Source organism: Mirounga angustirostris, unplaced genomic scaffold (genome assembly GCF_029215605.1).
Source record: "Mirounga angustirostris isolate CCGP_5_RB_7025 unplaced genomic scaffold, mMirAng1.0.hap1 SCAF_9, whole genome shotgun sequence".
Classification (NCBI taxonomy): Eukaryota; Metazoa; Chordata; class Mammalia; order Carnivora; family Phocidae; genus Mirounga; species Mirounga angustirostris.
The window spans coordinates 139,149,741-139,168,728 of NW_026991717.1; the positions used below are offsets into that span (position 1 = coordinate 139,149,741).

Genomic DNA, 18,988 nt, shown 5'->3' on the forward strand with positions numbered 1-18,988 from the left:
ATACCTACACAAGTAATAGTAACCTTTTATTAGGGAAAGCTAATCATTGGTGTTTTAATGGCCTGTTTCCCATTTACGAATGTGTGGGTCATAGGAGACTGGTTTCTCTGGGCAGATACCTGATGCTGTACTTTATTCTCTCTTTTTAAACATTGTGCTTTAATTTTACTCTCTCTCTATTGAGCAAGGCTGAGGAAGGAATTGCAGCTTCACAGGCTAAACATGGCTTTTTTCCCCCCAAATGTTTATGTAAGGAGACTTAGTCATAAAGCAATCGGCTCCAACCCACAGGCTGTAAAAATTCCAGGTTTGTAAATCCACTCTGATTCAGTCCTGTAAGGACGCTTAAATTCTTTTTCACTTTTATTCCTAAAAGATACCGTTTGTAGAAAAGATGCAGGCACTTCCCCCGCTATAGCAGGTTAGGGCCACCCACCGTCGAATAACAGCCTCAGAGACCACTGACACGGTCTTCTGTCTTCTAATTTAGACTGTTAGTACTTCTTATCAGAAGATTATGCTAATTGGACGATAATACCTTAGAAATAAGGCCACGTGGCTTACATTGGCAGTAGAGTGTAAATGGGTCATGCTGCGGGGCCTTCGGGCTTCTCTGAATTTAGGGTAAGCTTGGAAGTTGGCCTGAAATGTCTAAATCTTGGCAGTTCTTAAAAACTTGGCTCCTTCTGTGCACATCTGATTTTTATTAAGAATTTCCGAAAAAGAATCTGCATTGTGCAAACTCCAGATCTGTTTTATCTTTCAAATGCTATGGCGTTGATAAATGCACTGGGTAAAGATTTCCATAAAAGATATTTGCAAAAGGTTTTGTTTGGTTTGGTTTTGTGTTTAATGCCACGGTAGGAAATTTTGATTTGGAAATGAAGGATGGGGAAAATCTACTCATTTTCTAAAAATAACTCAAGCAACTAAACATGTCCATTTAAAAATGAATCCTTTGTTTTGTTCGGACCCAGGAAAAGTTGAGGTCTGTGTACCATTGAACAGGTTGAGTTGCATACACCTGAGAAAGAAAGTTCTTGCCTTTTTTTTTTTTTTAAGATTTTATTTATTTATTTGACAGAGACAGAGATAGCGAGAGCAGGAACACAAGCAGCGGGAGTGGGAGAGGGAGGAGCAGGCTTCCCGCAGAGGAGGGAGCCCGATGCGGGGCTCGATCCCAGGACCCTGGGATCATGACCCGAGCCGAAGGCAGACGCTTAATGACTGAGCCACCCAGGCACCCCGAAAGTTCTTGCCTTCTTGTAGGTAATTGCTGGTACTGGCAGATACCTTCAGGGGCCCTGGGAATAATAGCCCAGTAACTGAGACAGGAAGAAGCAGCCCCAAGAAGCAATAGCAGTGAAGGTCAAGCTGGTGATTCAGCCTCTCCCTGACTCTTTCCTTCCTTCTTCCTCTCCCTTCACCCATGAGCAGCCCCCCTCCTGAGCTCTGTTGATCTGGCTCCAAAGCAAAGCTGGAGTCCCAAGACCAATGCCCAGTGGCCCGGACTTAAAGCACGCAGAGAAAGGTGTAGGGAGGTGGCCTGAAACAACCCTCTTGAAACACCATGGTCTTTAGTAATCTAAGATGGTGTGATCTCTTCCTTATCATCCGATGTCTGTCATTCCATGTCTGTCATTCCAGGATGCTGTCCTACATTTTCAGAGCTTGTCTTGTTCGGTTACTGGGGGCAGCAAGACCAAATGGAATGGGCGCAGGCTCTGGAGTAAAAGAAAGGTCTGGGTTTGTAAACCAGGAAATTCTCCGAGCCTCAGCTTTTGCCTCGGTGCATGAGGGGTCGCATACCCAATCGCCTCAAATCTTATCATCGAACTGACTGGGAGGAGAACCCCCAGCCCAAGGCTTGGCACCTGGTCCTGGGCATCACGGTGGTGGCAGGTGTGAGAGAATGAGACCTGAGCAGAGCACAGGACAATAAGTGACGAGGCTTTCCCAAACCGGGAGCTTTCTTTCCCTCACTTGTAAGATAAGGGAGTTACATGGTGGTGGAAGCGATTAGTCTTGTTTCTGGTCTGACACACATTCACTGATGTTCACGTGCGTGACACAGTCCCAGGAGTGCAACCTGAGTTCTGGCAAGATCTAGAAGCACTCGGCAGGGAAAGGAAGGGTGACACGTCCGCACGGTTGTCCGCATCACACCAGAGTGAGTGGGGCTGCAAGCGAGCTGGCCAGGATGCAAGGGGGGGCGAGAGCACAGGGGTGACTCTGGATGGGTCCCGCTTTGTGCAGGAGGCACATCGTGCACCCACCCTGGGGCTGTACCTTGGGAGAAGCAGACTCTTGGCCCCAGAGCTCACGTTACCACACACCATATGCAGAGCTGTCTTCGGTACATGTGGAACTCTTACGAAGATTGGAAAAAGCCTCCTCTCACTCCAGAAAAACAATCCCACGTCAGCACATATAGTTCTCAATAATAATTACAGCAAATATAAACGACTCCATATACATTGTCCAAATCTTCATGTCGAACATAAAATAAGAGTGCTTTTGAGGTCCTCAACATTCACATTTTCCAAGATAGACTAATTTACTTAGAAATAATGGTATGTTTTGCTTTCATAGAAACCATATTCTTTTATGAGTTTCAATGTTCCTGCACCTATATCTCATTTTCTCTGGAAATGGCTACTGGATTTGATGGTCGTTTTTGTGACATTGTAGATTTTTGTCTTAGAGTGCTTAACACCTTAAAATACTCTGCTTGTAACAACAGCACTTAATCTTTACACTGACAAAACTTCTGTAAAAACAAAAGCAATGTATGGCCATGTAATATTTACTCTATGTATTATTGATGATAAATATTAACAGTTATATAGTGATTTGTGTCATAATGAAGTACTTATTAAATTTAATTAGGAAATCAACAATAACATTCTGATGAACGACCTGTGTTATCTAATGTAGCCGCTGTACTAACCCAATAGGGATTTTTTTTTAATTAAAAAAAGTGTTCTGTATCACACAGAAAAACAGCTACTACTTAGAATGCAGTTTAATGTTAGATGTTGCTAGAATGATTAAGTGTTTCAATTAGAAAACTGGTCCCCCCTTTGTAATTCTGACTGGAGTGACATGTATCAGCTTTGTAAACGAGACACTTTGTTTCCATCAAAAAGTTGTAATGGGCTCATTTTGTTAGAACAAGAAATGTTTCAGCTGGAAACCTTGTAGGAACACTTACTTAAAAAAAAACAACAACAACACATTTAAACTCCCCACCTTTAGAGTCAACAAAAGTGAAAAAACACTTCAAAATAACTTCAAGATGTGAAAATGTCCCCGTTAGAGGCTCTTTTGTGTTGAACCACCTCAACTCCCATACCAACCGTTTTATCCAGACTATAAGGTCCAGAAGCCTGAGCTGGAGACTCTGAGCTCCATCCTTCCTAAAGCTCTAGTGTTCGATGAAATAGTCTTTTCAATGACACCTTGAGGTCCTCAGGGTTCAAATTTGTTCTTTTATTTCAGCATCACTGAGAGTGTAATCTGAATCTTAATCCTCAGCCTGTGTGCAAGGCCCCTCATCTGCTGGCTCCCTATCCTCTCTTGGGCCCTGATATTCACGCCTCTCTAACACCAGCTCTCACTTGTCCCCAGCAAGAATTTTTTCTTTGAGATAATTGATTTATTACACAAGTAACATGTGTGCCCCAATGATCAAACCCAGTCTTAATTAAAGAAATGCGAATCTAAGTAAGAAGATAGTATATTTAGAAAAACCTTTATTGTATAGGGGCACCTGGGTGGCTCAGTCAGTTAAGCATCTTACTCTTGATTTCGGTTCAGGTCATGATCTCATGGGTCCCGAGATCAAGCCCTGCATCGGGCTCTGGCGCTGAGTGCAGAGTCTGCTTGTCCCTGTCCCTCTCCCTTTGGACCTCCCCCCCCACTCTCTCTCTCTCTCTCTCTCAAATAAATAAATAAATAAAATCTTCAAAAAAAAAAAGAAAAATCTTTATTGTATTATAAAACACAGATACAAAAAAAAAAGGAAAAAAAACCCACACAAACAAATATATAGCTTAATGAATTACACCTTCTAGCACTTAGCAAGTGGAGGGTTTTTGCCTTCTAACCTGAGTGACGTGTCTATGTCTGGAGATTTGGTGGGGGTCAATGGTTGGGTACATTTGGAGGAACTCCAGCAGATCCTTCAGGACCCAGCTCGGGATGCCCCCTTCTCTGGGAAGCCTGCCCTGGCTCTTTGGTCTGAGTCAGTTGCCTTTCTGATTGCTCTGTATCTGCTCATTCCCTTTATATGGAACTCCCTCCCCATGCCCACGCATGCCCCTTGCCCTCCCTGTAGCTTTGGGAAGGCAGAAGCTGTCCCTTATTATTCTTTGTATCACTAGCACCTCATACAGGGCCTGCCACATAGTAACTGCTCAATAAATATTTGTGGCATGAAAGAAAGAATATATATTTAACTTAAAAAACAAAAACCAAAAACCGTAGTCATTTAAGAACTGTGTCAACAGCACCACCTATTGGTAAATAGGTTTGACAGTACACTTCAGATTCTGAAACCTTTTGCACCGGAAATGAGGTGGCTTAAGTTAAGCATCTTCCCTTTACAGAAAGGGTGGTTTCACTCTCCAAGCCATGGAGTCATTTATCTTTTAATAAGTGTCAAAGTAATAAGTGCTAATATTCTGTATGCTGTTATAGTTAGGAGGCTGGTAGGCAGAGCGCCTGCAAATAGGTGTAGGTTCTTATCAGTGAAATTCGGAGGAAGAGGGAAGTGACATTAAGTAATCACCATGTCCTAGGCGCTCTGTGACACACTTTATCTGATCTGGCCTGTACCTGACAGTGGATTTAGTCCCACTTTGTAGATGAAAGAAAAGACTCACGGAGGTAAAGCAACTTGCCCGACCTGAATGCACATCTAGCTGACTTCAAAATCTGGGCTCATTCTGCCGCATCAAGCTGGAAGTATTGGTTGAAAATGTCTGTGAAGCAGTCTTTGTCCCCAGTGAGGTCTCCAGTGACATCTAAAGTCTTTTAGATGGTTCCTAAATGACCCGCTTTCTAGTAGAAAGCCGCTTAAGGGCATTTATATGGAGAATCATTACTTACACGGTGAAGTATTTTGATTTCCAGTGGAAATGTTATTTCAAGTGGGGTCCTTTTCAAAAGGACTCATGGTATGTGTGCCAAGAACGACAATTTTTATAGGCGAATAAATTTCACGGAAATAACACGTTTGACTGTGGAATGGTGTCCTCCTTGATCGAGCCTTAGTAATCATTTTCAGAAGCAAGTATGTCTCCTCAAACAGCATTTGATGCCTGTTGGCTCTGCTCTAGTCCTGGTCACCCAGCGGTCCCTGTCACACAGAGCACTCATGTGTCAGACCTGCAGTGTGCAGGACCTGGGCCCCTGAGCTCTCTTTCGGCACGTGGGGCAAATTAGGTAACAGATACGGAAGTGCTGAGTGCAGATCCCACCGCAGAGGAGGAGCACGGTGAATATGGGTTGAATCGGAGTCTGAGCAAGTTCCCCACCAGCCTCCCCTCCTTATACACACCCAGCCTACCATGGGGCAAGGTGAGTGTTAGCAGATGAAAAGACAGACAATCACTAGGAGGCTGGCCCTGTGCCCAGTCCACAGTGAACATTATTGGAGTGTTGGTAATGTGCCACTTGGACTCGGGTGGTTGTAGATGCTGCATGGGTGTGAGCTCATGGCTCAGAGCAGGAGCCTTTCCTTGGGTCAGCTGTTTGGTTTTCTCCAGCCGTTCGTCTGGCGAAGGCTCTCGGCTGCCTCGCATCCTCCGTGAGTCCCCAGGTACTGCTTATAGCTTCTAAGAGTCCCTGAGATAGTCTGAGCCAACCGCTCAGGGAAACATACAGCCAAACTCTTTCAGTGAATCTTCCTGCCAAAACAGAGCAGTAAAAGCCATATCCAACTGCAACACTGTTCATTTTGGTGGGAGGGCCACTGCCTGGTGCGGCTTCGGCAAGAAGTGAGGGTTCGCCCAGCAGAGGGGCATCCTTTCTCTCCGCGGGGCTTATGTCTCTCGTGGGCTTCAGGGGAGGGTGGGGGACATCTGCATCAGCTTCCCCCCTGGAGCCACACTCACATGTCCCCACTTAGCTCACACTAAGGAACAGGTCATCAGAGACCAATCACACAACACTGGACGGGCAGTCTCCTCCCACAGCAAGCGAACTTGCAGCCCAGGCAACAGCGTCGGGTTCCAAGGGTCCATTCTCAGTGTGTCGATGGCGAGTTTTGGAAAGGACAGGTGTTCAGCGTGCCACTCCCATGAATGGACTTTGACTGGAGACCACAGTGTCTTTAATCTTGGATCACTGTCCTCACTGCACTTTCTGGGGTTTGCCCCTCTGTTACGAGTTGGGAAGATTCACTGTCGCTTCATGGGTTTGTACTTACAAGACTTGCACACAGGAGTGGGACGCCCTCTTCCCTGGCACTCTGGTGCTCTTTAGGAAGGGTGCTGGTGCACAGATAGGAATAACGGGTTCACAAGTAAATAGAGTATATTTTTCTATAAAAATGTAGCTTTCTAAAATAATGAAACACAGCACTAGTATCCTTTCTAAATATAATAGACCCAAAACGTGTTGCCTAGTTCAGAGCAAAATTTAAGAACTATGAGCAGTCTGGGTGCCTCTCTCTGTGACCTTCGCTTGTCAACCCTTACACTGCCGTTTCTAGTGTTTTATTTATTTTTTTTAAAGATTTTATTTATTTATTTATTTGAGACAGAGAGAATGAGAGAGAGAGAGCACATGAGAGGGGGGAGGGTCAGAGGGAGAGGCAGACTCCCCGCCGAGCAGGGAGCCCGATGCGGGACTCGATCCAGGGACTCCAGGATCATGACCTGAGCGGAAGGCAGTCGCTTAACCAACTGAGCCACCCAGGCGCCCCTATTTGTTTCATTTTTTAATAAACATTTATTAGAGAGAGAGAGCACGAGCTGGGAGGGGGGAGCAGAGGAAGAGGAAGAAGCAGGCTCCCCGCTGAGCAGGGAGCCCGATGTGGGGCTCGATCCCAGGACCCTGAGATCATGACCTGAGCCAGAGGCAGACACTTAACCGACTGAGCCACCCAGGCGCCCTCATTTCTAGTGTTTTAATAGAGACATTTGATTTTTCCTCTAATGTTACAAGCTCAGCCTCAAAAGTCCACAGGCCTTCTTGCATTTGGAATTCAAACTGCCCTACGGATCTCTCATTCTGAGAAGAACGTAGTTCGTAATTGCTCTTTTCAGTCTCCAGGAAAGTTTCTGGTTTCTTATTCCTGTGTTCATGGCTTTATGTCTCCCTACTTCTGTGATCAAAGTCATGATGGAAAAATGGGCTTTTGTGTCTTCTGATTCCCTGTCATTATGTTCCCATAACCAGTAGGCTTGCTCTGCAGTCTTGCGTTTCAGCTTTAACCCCGCGTGTCCTCACCCTGCCTGTGAATCTAACAATATGTGAGAAAGTCAGAGGTAAGATTCCTGCTTCAACTCAGACGATCACAGGAGTGTCGCTCCCACTCCGACAGGGAGCACAAACCGGCGATCTGAAAAGCATGGCTATTTTAAACCCACCCTGCAGCTGAGGTCACAGAGTAATAATGCTGAGCTAAAATCCACAAAGTGACAAGCCTGTCTTGGGAGAGACAGGCCCACGGCTGTGTTCATCTCGGGCAGAGCAGCAGGAGGTGAGGAGCCTTCCTGGATGCACATCGGAAGAAAGCAGCCGAAAGCTCACGAAATAGTTAAGCTGAGTGTGGACTGGCATGGTCGTTTGGAAGTCTTGGGAGCCCCCGGCACAGTGGGATCTCCACACACACACACACACACACACACACACACACACTCCTGCCTTTCTGCGGACTTGCAGTGAGCCGGTGACAGATCAGGAGCAGGTCAGGAGTGCAGAAGGACATCCTCTGTGAGGCACGGGCATGGCAGGAGCCGGCACCCCTGCAGGAGGGACGGGAGAGCGCACAGCCCTGGAGGTGCAGTGCATGGTGAAGTCGAGGACCCCACGGGGAGAGCCGAGGGAACCCTGCTGCACACCCCGGCCTCACCAGGAGCCCGGCAGGGAGCAGAGCAGAGGTGCCCGCCCTCTGTAGGCGCCTACCTGCGGCAGGGGGGACACAGCATGAAAGGACTTGGCTCCGCAGTGCCATGGGGAGATATACTGCTGGCTGGGGCGTGGGGAGGGTCGGGAGCAGGGCTGGCGGAGGATGCAGAGCGGAGCGGCCCAGAGGCCTCTCTGGGAAGCAGTTCAAAGTACAGACAACGCAGGGGCCGTGGGACCTGTGTCCAGGAGGAGGGGACGCTTGGGCAGACGCTGACACAGGAGCTCTGGGCACAAACGAGGGCCACCAGGGACAGGGCAGCTAACTCAGTGACCAGGGGACAGTAACGGGAGACACGGACAGAAAAAGAGAGTTGTCAGTAGGGCCTTAGAAGCCGGTATAAGACTTGGACTGTCACATTAAAGGTTGTGCCGTGCTTTCAGAATAGTTTTCAGTGACCAGAGGTTAGAGTCGTGCAACAGGTCCAACTATTTAAAACACATTTGAGCGGGGCGCCTGGGTGGCTCAGTTGATTGAGCGACTGCCTTCGGCTCAGGTCATGATCCTGGAGTCCCTGGATCGAGTCCCACATCGGGCTCCCTGCTCTGCGGGGAGCCTGCTCCTCCCTCTGACCCTCCCCCCTCTCATGTGCTCTCTGTCTCTCTCATTCTCTCTGTCTCAAATAAATAAAATCTTAAAAAAAAAAAAAACACATTTGAGCGGAGTGCAAAGCGCTTCTAAAGCATCAGTCCAGAGCCCCCCCATCCCCCGTGGCACTGCATAAAATTATCTGGGAATGAAGGACATTGATAATATTTATCGTATTGTGGGTTTACAGCTAATTTCTTTTTAAGATTTTATTTATTTGAGAGAGAGAGACGGTGGAGAGAGGGGCAGAAGGAGAGGGAGAATCTCAGGCAGACTCTGTGCTGAGCGTGGAGCCTGACTCGGGGCTCGATCCCACAACCCCAAAATCATGACCTGAGCTGAAATCAAGTGTCGGTCACCCGACCGACTGAGCTTCACAGGCGACCCCAGGTTACGGCTAATTCTTACTAGTGGTGTTTCTCAACGCTTTTCAAGAGAAATGGAGGGGAAAAGTCATATTAGGACTGTATCTGCTCAGGCACTTTTTTAAAAATATGCACGCACACACAAACCTGTGTGCTTCCGTAAACTCTCTCAGGGGTGGCTTTCATTTACGTAGTCTGTCTTGTTCCGAGTCTGAAAGCGGGGGGTCATCCAGGAAGCAGGGTGGTACAGGGGAAGACGGTGCGGCCACTGGAGTCTCACAGACTTGGGATCAAGCACTGACCCTGCATTTGAACAGGACACACCAGTTGGCCTGCCCGAGAGCCCCTTCCCTGGTCTGGCAGGCAGGTGGTATCCTGTCCCTGCAGGTGCCTGTGGTGGGAGGTAGCAGGCACTCCTGCCCCGGGGGCTTCCTCGGGCGAGCTCATCCCCTGGAAGCCTACCCCTAGGGATGACCTTGAATGCTTTGGGGTTTGGTTTCCCCAGGCACAGTCAGGGGGTGGTCTCAGCCTGGCCAAAATCCACAGTGGGGTCCCCACGGCACTGATGAGATCAATGCACCCCCGATATTCCTTATTTTTGTCCTCTTTTTCTTCTTACAGTAGCCCTGCTAGGAGCTGGGCTCTCAGGGTCCTTACGCAGAAAACCCTGTGTCAGGAATTTGCTGGTTTTAAATAAATTCTTTAAATAATCTATCGGAAGAGCATGGGGAAGAAGCAAACCTTTACACATTTAGATGAGGCCATTCCCATCTTGGTGAAGCACGTTTTTCTTCCTAGACCCTCACTTGCTCTGGTAAAAAGCTTGGTTGGGGTGATAAAGCTGGATTACAATCTCTTGCACCTGCTTTTAGACATTCTCGTTTACACGTGTTCCTTTTTGCCGTTGCCTGGTTTTGTTTTTCTCATTAACGAGCATCACCGGTGCAGCATCAGGGTGGACCGGCCTCCACATGGACGAGGCTAACCCCTGCCCCCCCAAGCCTCCCTTTAAATCTGTCTCTCTTTCATCTCCACAGCAAACCCAAGGAGCCCGTCTTCAGCGCAGGTAAGTCTGATTTCATCTTTGTGCAGGTGCCCCTCACCCCCCTCAGGACTCGGGGGACAAATAAGTAGCTTGTCACCTATGGTGTCCGCATGGGTGGGGCTGACAGGTTGAGCGCCAGGAGTCTGTGCCCGGGCTCCAAGGCTCGGACTGCAGAGACCGGCCATACAGTGGTCACAGAGACTGGACCCTTTATTTACGCCCTTAACCCCGATTTAAGATGCGCCCACAAGGAGGAAGAGTAAAATGCCACCACATAAGCAGAAGCAGAACTTCTAGGTGAAGATACTGTGTTGCCTTTGTTATTCTTCCCTGACCCGTGGGGCTTCCGGCTCAACATCTGCATCTCTCCGAAAGGGAAGCTTTCTGATGCGTTAAGTTATAACTTGGTCTAAAAGTAGCTTTTTTTCTCTTTCTGCCTTTGATTTCCTAAACTGCAAACTAATGTTCATATGTACCTTTCCATATACCTTTTCTTTAACACATTTTATAGTAAGGGAGATGCTATTTTTAGGATATTAACCTGATTTAAAAGCACATTTAAAATGCAAAATCATTGACCAGTATGGCATCAGTTAAGTAAAATCATTTAATTTTAACTTTTCCAGTTTTTTCCCTTCGATTCAGAATCGAAACCTCTATAAAAGCCAGCGTTCTGTATTCATCAGCACATGCTTTAGTATTCATGTCATTTTCAGGAAGCGTGAGATCACACACTGAAAATGTAGTTGCCCCAAAAGCCTGCACAGCCAGGCGCCGGGCGCACTGGTCCGAACGGCTGCACAGAGGGCAGGTTCTCCTGCGGGGGGCGGGGCGGCCGCTCCGACTGAGAGCTAGCTGCCCCCCCAGTGAGAGCTGCTCTCCCCAGCGAGCGGGCAGGCCGGTCCCTCTTGCAGTTCTTGCCATCTCTTTATCTAGCGCTTCTGTCCCTGTCTCCGAAATCACAAGGGAAACGCCGGGTGACACACTGCAAAGGTAGGCGGCATTTCTGAAACCTCATAGCTCTCTGAGCAAAGCTGCTACCCAGGCTGCAGAAACTTTTTTCATACAGGCACGCAGGTAATCTCCTCGTATGAAAATGTTTTGGGCACATGAGCCACTCCGACTTACTTTAAGTTAAAAGCATTCCTGCGCATTTACTTGGATGGGTTTTAATAAGTAGCTTATACAATCGATCTGGCTTGATTATTGGCTGATTGCAGGACCTTTGAAAAATCTGTGTAAACCTTAAGAGCGCTATAGGGCAGCCCTGAATGCCCCACTGCTTGACCTGGTATCTTGCACCGCTGCTGGCCCCTCCGGTCTGCGCCTTTGGGTTGGCAGCTGTGAGCTATTGTCCTAACATGCCTGGAAAATACTGTTGCTTTCCCTTGCTGCATTTTGATTTTTTTTTTTTTAAGATTTGTGTATTTATTTGCAAGAGAGTGAGGGGAGGGGCAGAGGGAGAGAATCTCCAGCAGGCTCCACGCTGAGCTCAGAGCCCAACACAGGGCTCGATCCCACGACCCTGAGATCACGACCTGAGCCGAAACCAAGAGTCGGACGCTTCGCCGACTGTGCCACCCTGGTGCCCCACGTTTTGATTTTAAATGTAGAATGTCTGATTTATCAGTGCAAAACAGTGCCAAGGCAAGATCCAGGGCTTTTTTGCCTCAGTTAGTGATTTAGAATTGTGCTAAGCAAACCTCCCTCGTAAGGACTTAGCCAGCACCAACTGTAACAGACTCCGCATTCACGCACGCTGATCATTACGGCCACGGCGGAGAAGCTATTACAGCCTCTTTATGCCCATCCACGTCCTGTGCCTCCTCCCGTACAAAGAATGGATGCCACCGCGCGTCCTCCAGCTCCATGCTCGCACGTGCCTGCTTTCTTTTCCCTTCTGTCGTCTGCCGGGGGCTCCTGGGTCCTGCAGGTGTGGCGGCCACGCAGTCCGATGAGCTCAGATTTGGGTGAGGGATTAAGGAAGGGAAGAGGTTTCAGGTGAGGACGAGCGCAAGGGCAGAGGCCCAGAGCAGGGTGCTCGAGACACATCTGGCCAGACAGGCGGCTGCAGGCCGGGTGCTCGCGGCCAGGGAGGTACGTAGCGGAGAGCAGGCAGGGCGCTAGACGTTTGGATCCAGCAGGTAAGACAGTGGGCAAGGGATTTTGTGTGGAGGAAGGACTGGTGAAATCCACTTTGGGCCTTGATGGGTTTGGCAGCAGAATGTAAAATGCCCCAGGGGAGCAGAAAGAGAGCCTGGGTGCCAGATCTGTGATGGGCCGGTCCCAGTGGATCTGGGGAGGACAGAGCCTGGGGGCAGCATTCTCATGGGAGGGTCCACGGAACTCAGCGCCTGGCACACCATCCGTCTGCAGGATGAGCATGTGGGGGTTCTTATTCAAAAGTCAGACTTCCTATGCAGAGTGGAGTGTGCATTACACGCATGCATGTGAGACTGGAAATGCACGCACACGGTAACCTAAAACCGGGACGGCCTCTTAATTTGTAGGCTATATTGCATGTGGCATTGTTTGGAGATCCTTAGGAACAAGACTTACATAACTAACCTGTAAATGTGGTGCTTCTGGCGGCGTGATTACTCCGTGCCTTCTCCTCACCTGTTTCCCCTGTGGATGATTTTTCTGTTGAGTTCTGTGCTGGTTCCAGCTGCCCAGTTTAACGGCCGCGAAGGCCTGGGCCTTTGATACGCAGTGAGTTCTAACAGAATTCACCAGGAGCTCACAAGACATTTTCTCTGGTCTTATTATCTCCTAAAAGCCAGCAGAAAACCCCAACTTATTTCTTTTTAAAACGGCACTTGTCCCATATCACTGGGTTTTCCTCTTGCCCCATAATTTCGTGAAACACCAGAAGCTATTTTATTATAAAAATGTTTGTTCTAGAAGGTTCTATTTCACAATGCCTCTCTCTAATGGGTCTTTTGTTCTTTTATTTTCTCTCTAGCTTTTCCTTGAGCATTTTCCTTCTTGCGTGCACCCTAGCATGTACTTTTGCCGATTTTGTGTTCTTTACACTTGAAAAATGTGTCCAACATAAAAGATACATAGTTATATTTTTACATTGCAATATAACAAACCAATTAAAATACTGAAAGAAATCTTATGAATTTTGATACTGAAATTGTATATACATTGAAATCAATAAAAAAATTTTAGTGGATTTCTTGTGTTAATTGTAATTTTTTGAGGTGGCATTTTCCCCCCTCCTGATGATAAAGAAAACGTAAGCACCAAGTCTCTTGTGGAAAAATAATGGAATCTAGTTTTTCCCTGCCTTTTACAGTTTCTCATATCTTTCATGTACTTAAGTAAGCAGCATGTCAAACATAAACAGGGTGAAAACTTTTGTTTTAAACTGTTTAACATTATGTTTTAGTTCTTTTCCCCCAACACATTAGAAATCACATGAAGGGTAAAGTTTGCGCTTTTATGTTGAAGGGCTAAAGAAAAGATAACATTTGTTTTCAGCTACATTGGGCACTGAGGTGTCTTACTGATCTCTTTGTTCTTTTTGTAGAAGAAGGATACGTAAAAATGTTTCTTCGTGGACGCCCTGTTACCATGTACATGCCCAAAGATCAAGTGGACTCTTATAATTTGGAAGCAAAAGTAGAACTACCAACCAAGAGACTGAAGCTGGAGTGGGTGTATCCTTTATTCACTGACTGGACCTGTCACGAGGTTTAAGTGGATTCATGCCCTGAGCTTAAAGTTTAACTGTAGAAATTCATAAAACTTAAGTTCTCTTAAGCATTTATTTATTTATTTACAGAGGGGTGGGAGAGGGGCAGAGGGAGAGAGAGAATCCCAAGCAGACTCCGTGCTGAGCACGGAACCCGACATGGGGCTCAATCTCGTGACCCTGAGACCATGACCTGAGCTGAAATCAAAGAGTCGGAGGCTTAACCGACTGAACCACCCAGGAGCCCCAAGTTCTCCTAAGCTTTTTAAGAAAACCAAAATATTCTATTCTCACTTAAAAAAATTAATTTAACAAAAGGGGCTGTATGTTAGCACTCAGTCCAGTGTTCTCGCAGAGGAGGGCTCCTGATGGTGGGGGACACTGACTTATCAATCCTGAAAGAAAGATTATAGTTCCTGCTCAAATACGTATACCTTACTTTCCTGAAAAGAAAGTATTCATATGCTGGACAGGGTTTGTTTGTTTTTGTTTTTGTTTTTGTTTTTTTAGAGAGTCGTGGGAAAATGCATCACTTTCTGGCCTGAGTTTTAATCTTTTGACAGAATAAATGTAGTTAAAAACTAATAGAAAAGCAAGCTTACTGAAAATAATCACAAATGGGTAGAGTTTAGGATTCTAATGAAATTGAAAGAATGGATTGTTTTTAACAGTAACTATCATAGGCTCAGACAGCTCTGTGGGACAGATGGAAAAGCCAGGAGTTCTACGTGCTTACCTGAAAACCGTGGAAAGGCAAGAAGACACCAAACTTACACACTTAGGAAAATGAGACCATCAGAAATTGAACTAAACTCTACAGGCAGGAGGTTCTCACATCCAGACAAAGAGTGATAGACACCCTGGAAGGAAGGACAGGCACTCCCCCTCAAACCAAGTGGGGGCTTGGCCAGCCTTGGGAGAGTAATTGAAGGAGTAACATCAGGAATACCCCAGTACTAAATGAAGGGAGTCCAGTGAAGGTGTAAAGAGAATCGACATGAATGCTACTTTAAGAGAAAGAAAAGTACCCGCCCCCCCCCCCCCCCCCAATCTAAGCCACAGAAATCCGAGTCAGCCCTAGGACTAACGTTCTTGAGATAAAGCTGCTGGAGCCTTCATACTATGAGATTTGGAAAAGTGAACAAGCTCCAAGGAGGAAAAAACCCCGAAACACAAAGAAATAAAGCCTATGAAAAAGGGTGAATGAAGTATTGGGGCTTTTTAAATTTTCCTTTTTTTCCCCTTATTTTACTTTATTTTATTCTGTTTATTTTACTTTAGAGCAAGCCTTCCAGTCTATGCGATTTTAAGACAAAGAACAAAAAGCCTTTCTTCACCCTCAAATTTTTATTGAATACCAGTTTGATGCCAAGCCCCGAATATAAATTCTAAGAAGTTGGTTTAAATCAATGCCGTTGTCATTTCGGTCGGAAAAATTGCTGTTTGAAATGATGATATCATATTCTTTGGGTATATGTTTTTTACATTTTCAGACTCAGATGTCCTAAGCATTTACGTGCATCTGTTTTGGCACATGCAATCGAAGTGATTCAGTTCTTTAAGTCAATAATGGTTTACATTTTAGGTTCAGTCATAGCTGGAAAACATTATTCAAAACATTTTTTCAGCCTACTCTATTCATATTTTCAAGACGTAAAGTGGTAGAATTTACTTTAGATAAATGGGACTTTTGTTAGATTAGTTTTTCACATCTAAGTTCAAGTGATGTTTTGCTCCCAAAATAGTTTGCGGGGTTTGAAAGTAAGTATACATACCAAAATCTTAATGGAGGTCATTATCTCCAAGGAGGTGGGGATGTTTGTGGCAAGGAGGATCGCAGTGTTTTTTTTTACCCTTTCCATATGTATGTGGGAGTGTAGTTTGCACCTTTTACAAGTACTTTTATAATGTAAATTAAACAAATTTAAATAGAAGATTTAGCTCCTAGAGGACAGTAAAAAATAAAATTGACTCAAAAACTAAAGTCGATACAAGTCAGCATCTTAAAATTTATTTTTAAATACTATAAAATATAAGGCATGTCAGAGTTCAGAGGGTTTTTGGAATAGTCCTTTTGACCCCACACTGCTTGGTAGTTGCGACAATGTAGTCCCCTCACATTTTCAGATCTCTTTTGCATTCCAGACGAGCTACAAATGCCATAGCCTGTCATAGGGATTTGATTCATTTCCCAGCTATGATTCGAGAACGAGAGCGAGTCCTCTGGTGAAGCCGCAGAGTACTGGTGATGTCCGTCCCCAAGCTGGACGATGGCAGGATGGGCTAGGCAGTTGGCAGCCAGCTGGCCCCATTCTAGAGTCGGGCCCTCACCTGTGACAGACCAACACTCGAGCGGGAAGGAGAATAAATACACTCTAGACCTCGTGGTACTGAAGTAGATCTGAGCAGGTGGTATGATAACTACAGGAAAGGGAAAACGAATTTTGGAGCAAATTATTCCAGCATTCTTGTGAAGGGTCAAAATACAGCTCCCAGCTGATTTTTTTTTAATTAATTTTATTTATTTATTTGACAGAGAAAGACACAGCAAGAGAGGGAACACAAACGGGGAGTGGGAGAGGGAGAAGCAGACTCCCTGCCGAGCAGGGAGCCCGATGTGGGACTCGATCCCGGGACTCCAGGATCATGACCTGAGCCGAAGGCAGTCGCTTAACCAACTGAGCCACCCAGGCGCCCTCCCAGCTGATTTTAATTCTAGAGTCAAGCTGGCTAGGGTAGCAGGCCTTCCAAAAAACCAGCTTGGCAAAATTTATTTATATTTTTATTTATTTATTTATTTTTTAAGATTTTATTTATTTATTTGACAGAGAAAGACACAGCGAGAGAGGGAACACAAGCAGGGGGAATGTGAGAGGGAGAAGTAGACTCCCTGCTGAGCAGGGAGCCCGATGTGGGGCTCGATCCCAGGACCCTGGGATCATGACCTGAGCCGAAGGCAGACGCTTAATGACTGAGCCACCCAGGCGCCCCAAAATTGATTTATTTTTAAAGATCTTATTTTTAAGTAACCTCTGTGCCCAACGTGGGGTTTGAACTCACAACCCCAAAGTTGAGAGCTGCACGCTCCACCGACTGAGCCAGCCAGGCTGCCCTTGGCAACATTTAAAGGCAGACTAGTTGTGAAGAAGACAGGCATCCATGGAAAATCCAAACAGTTCAACAAAGAAGTTTGGCCCTGGCTATTGCTCCCAAGGTCTATGATTGATTGGCTCAATTCAGAAGAGTTCGCTTTCTGGTAACTTCACAAATGTCCGCTCCAGTTACCTTTAGTAAATAAAATAATAAGTTACATTTTTGATCCAGCTGAAAAAGTCAGCTTTCAAAAATATAATACATCATTTCTAAAAACAAAGCACCATCTGTTAAAAATACGTATTAACCTCAACTCAATGGCCATTTCCAACCCGATTGCCTGCCGGTTGAGTCACATGTATTTGGCACTTGAGTATTTATGATCTCATGTCATTGAACCAAGAGAAGGTGATGGGAAGAGTCTTACGGAATTGTGTTGTCTGTCCCTGTTGAATAAAGCTGATGTGTTGTCAGCTCTTAGAGGAAATCAAGTTTCTCTTGACACATGAAAAGCTATGGGTACCGGGGCCGCGACTGTCGGAACAACCTGTACTTGCTTCCGACGGGGGAGACGGTGTACTTCATCGCCTCGGTGGTGGTGCTGTACAACGTGGAGGAGCAGTTCCAGAGACATTACACCGGCCACAATGATGACGTGAAGTGGTGAGTCCTCACCCTCATGCAGATAACATCACAGGGAAGGGGCCGGGACTGAGATAGAACTAAAGAGGAGAGAAGAGGTCGGAGAGAAGAGGATCTTCTGGAAAGCTCCTCTTTATGTTCTGCATTGTCATAGCTAGTGATTGGCTAGTTACCTGGCTCCCTAAGATGCTAGAACCTAGTTTAGGTTCTGTCCATCTAACACATAATCTTAACCAACCGTATCACCCAAACCAACACTTCCCATAGATCCCCGTTGGAGGCCTTCTTAGCACAGATGCTAACAGTTTCTGATTTGCCTCTTTTTTAATTCATTCATAATTCATGTATAGCTTTTGATAGGGATTTTATGTATCTTGGAAGGATGGGTGGCTGAATAGGTGACTCTCCCTATTTCTATTTGTCCTAGATCCCTGGTCAATTATAAAAATCCTGTTGGAAAAAGATGATATTTTTGCTGTTTAACATACTTAATAAAGATTGTTTTAGGAGACTTGGTATTTTCCAAGCAAAGGATGCTTTCTCCTCGAGTTTGGAAATTCTCAAGAAAGGATGGAATGAAATAGGCACTAATTGTCCAAGGTTGTTGGGATGCTCGGGGAGTTTGTCGTGAGTCCGTGAGAAGTCAGGCACCCTATCGTTCTTGTATTTAAATTTTTGACTAGATTATATTTGGCCAAGAAAAGAGTAAAGCTTGTCTTTAAAGAGTGGTTGTTTTATAAATACCCTTTTTTTTAGCCTAGCAGTTCACCCTGACAGGATCACAATAGCAACGGGACAAGTTGCAGGCACATCTAAGGATGGAAAAGTGAGTTACATTATCTTTTCATATTTTTTAATGAACTGTTGATTCGGTATCATCTTCTGGAAACATTTCGCAGATGAATAAGCCTGCCTAGACATAGTTAAAGTATCTGAATGCTTCTTAATCCCTCAGTCGAATATTTTGTTGCAAAAAAAATTTTTTTAATTTTGTTTTTCATTTCTTAGAGCATGAACAGGGGGAGGGGCAGGGACAGAGGGAGAAGCAGACTTTCTGCTGAGCAGGGAGCCTGACACAGGACTTGATTCCCGGATCCTGGGATCATGACCTGAGCCAAAGGCAGACACTTAACTGACTGAGCCACCCAGGTGCCCCGCAAAAAAATTTTTTTAAAAATAAATTTTACTGCAGATTTTCTTACAGTGATCTTAAAAATGTCTCGAGCTTGCCTTAACTTCAGCCAGTTTTTAAATAGCATTGTTCTTGCCTACGAATTCAGCCATTCTCAAGCTACTTAAACACATGAAAAACATTAAAATATTAAGTGCACATTTAATAAGGAGAAGTCATAATGAATAAGCATTTGGATAGGGGGCATTTTGCCTCTTCAGCAAACTTTAGACCCTTAGCCTGA

General features: G+C 45.7%; 1 protein-coding gene across 5 annotated transcripts in view; it reads left to right on the plus strand.

Annotated features, from left to right (window-relative positions):
* The window catches only part of EML1 (EMAP like 1), a 182,197-nt gene that overhangs the window by 133,455 nt on the left and 29,754 nt on the right, over positions 1-18,988 (plus strand). For 4 of the 5 annotated variants that reach the window (XM_045901512.1, XM_045901510.3, XM_045901511.3 and 1 more), the window contains 5 exons: positions 10,128-10,156; positions 11,072-11,128; positions 13,674-13,803; positions 17,445-17,594; positions 18,330-18,399. In XM_045901512.1, coding sequence (XP_045757468.1) covers positions 10,128-10,156; positions 11,072-11,128; positions 13,674-13,803; positions 17,445-17,594; positions 18,330-18,399 — 436 coding nt within the window. The remainder of the gene's footprint in view (positions 1-10,127; positions 10,157-11,071; positions 11,129-13,673; positions 13,804-17,444; positions 17,595-18,329; positions 18,400-18,988) is intronic. The other variant, XM_045901513.3, reaches the window with a different exon arrangement.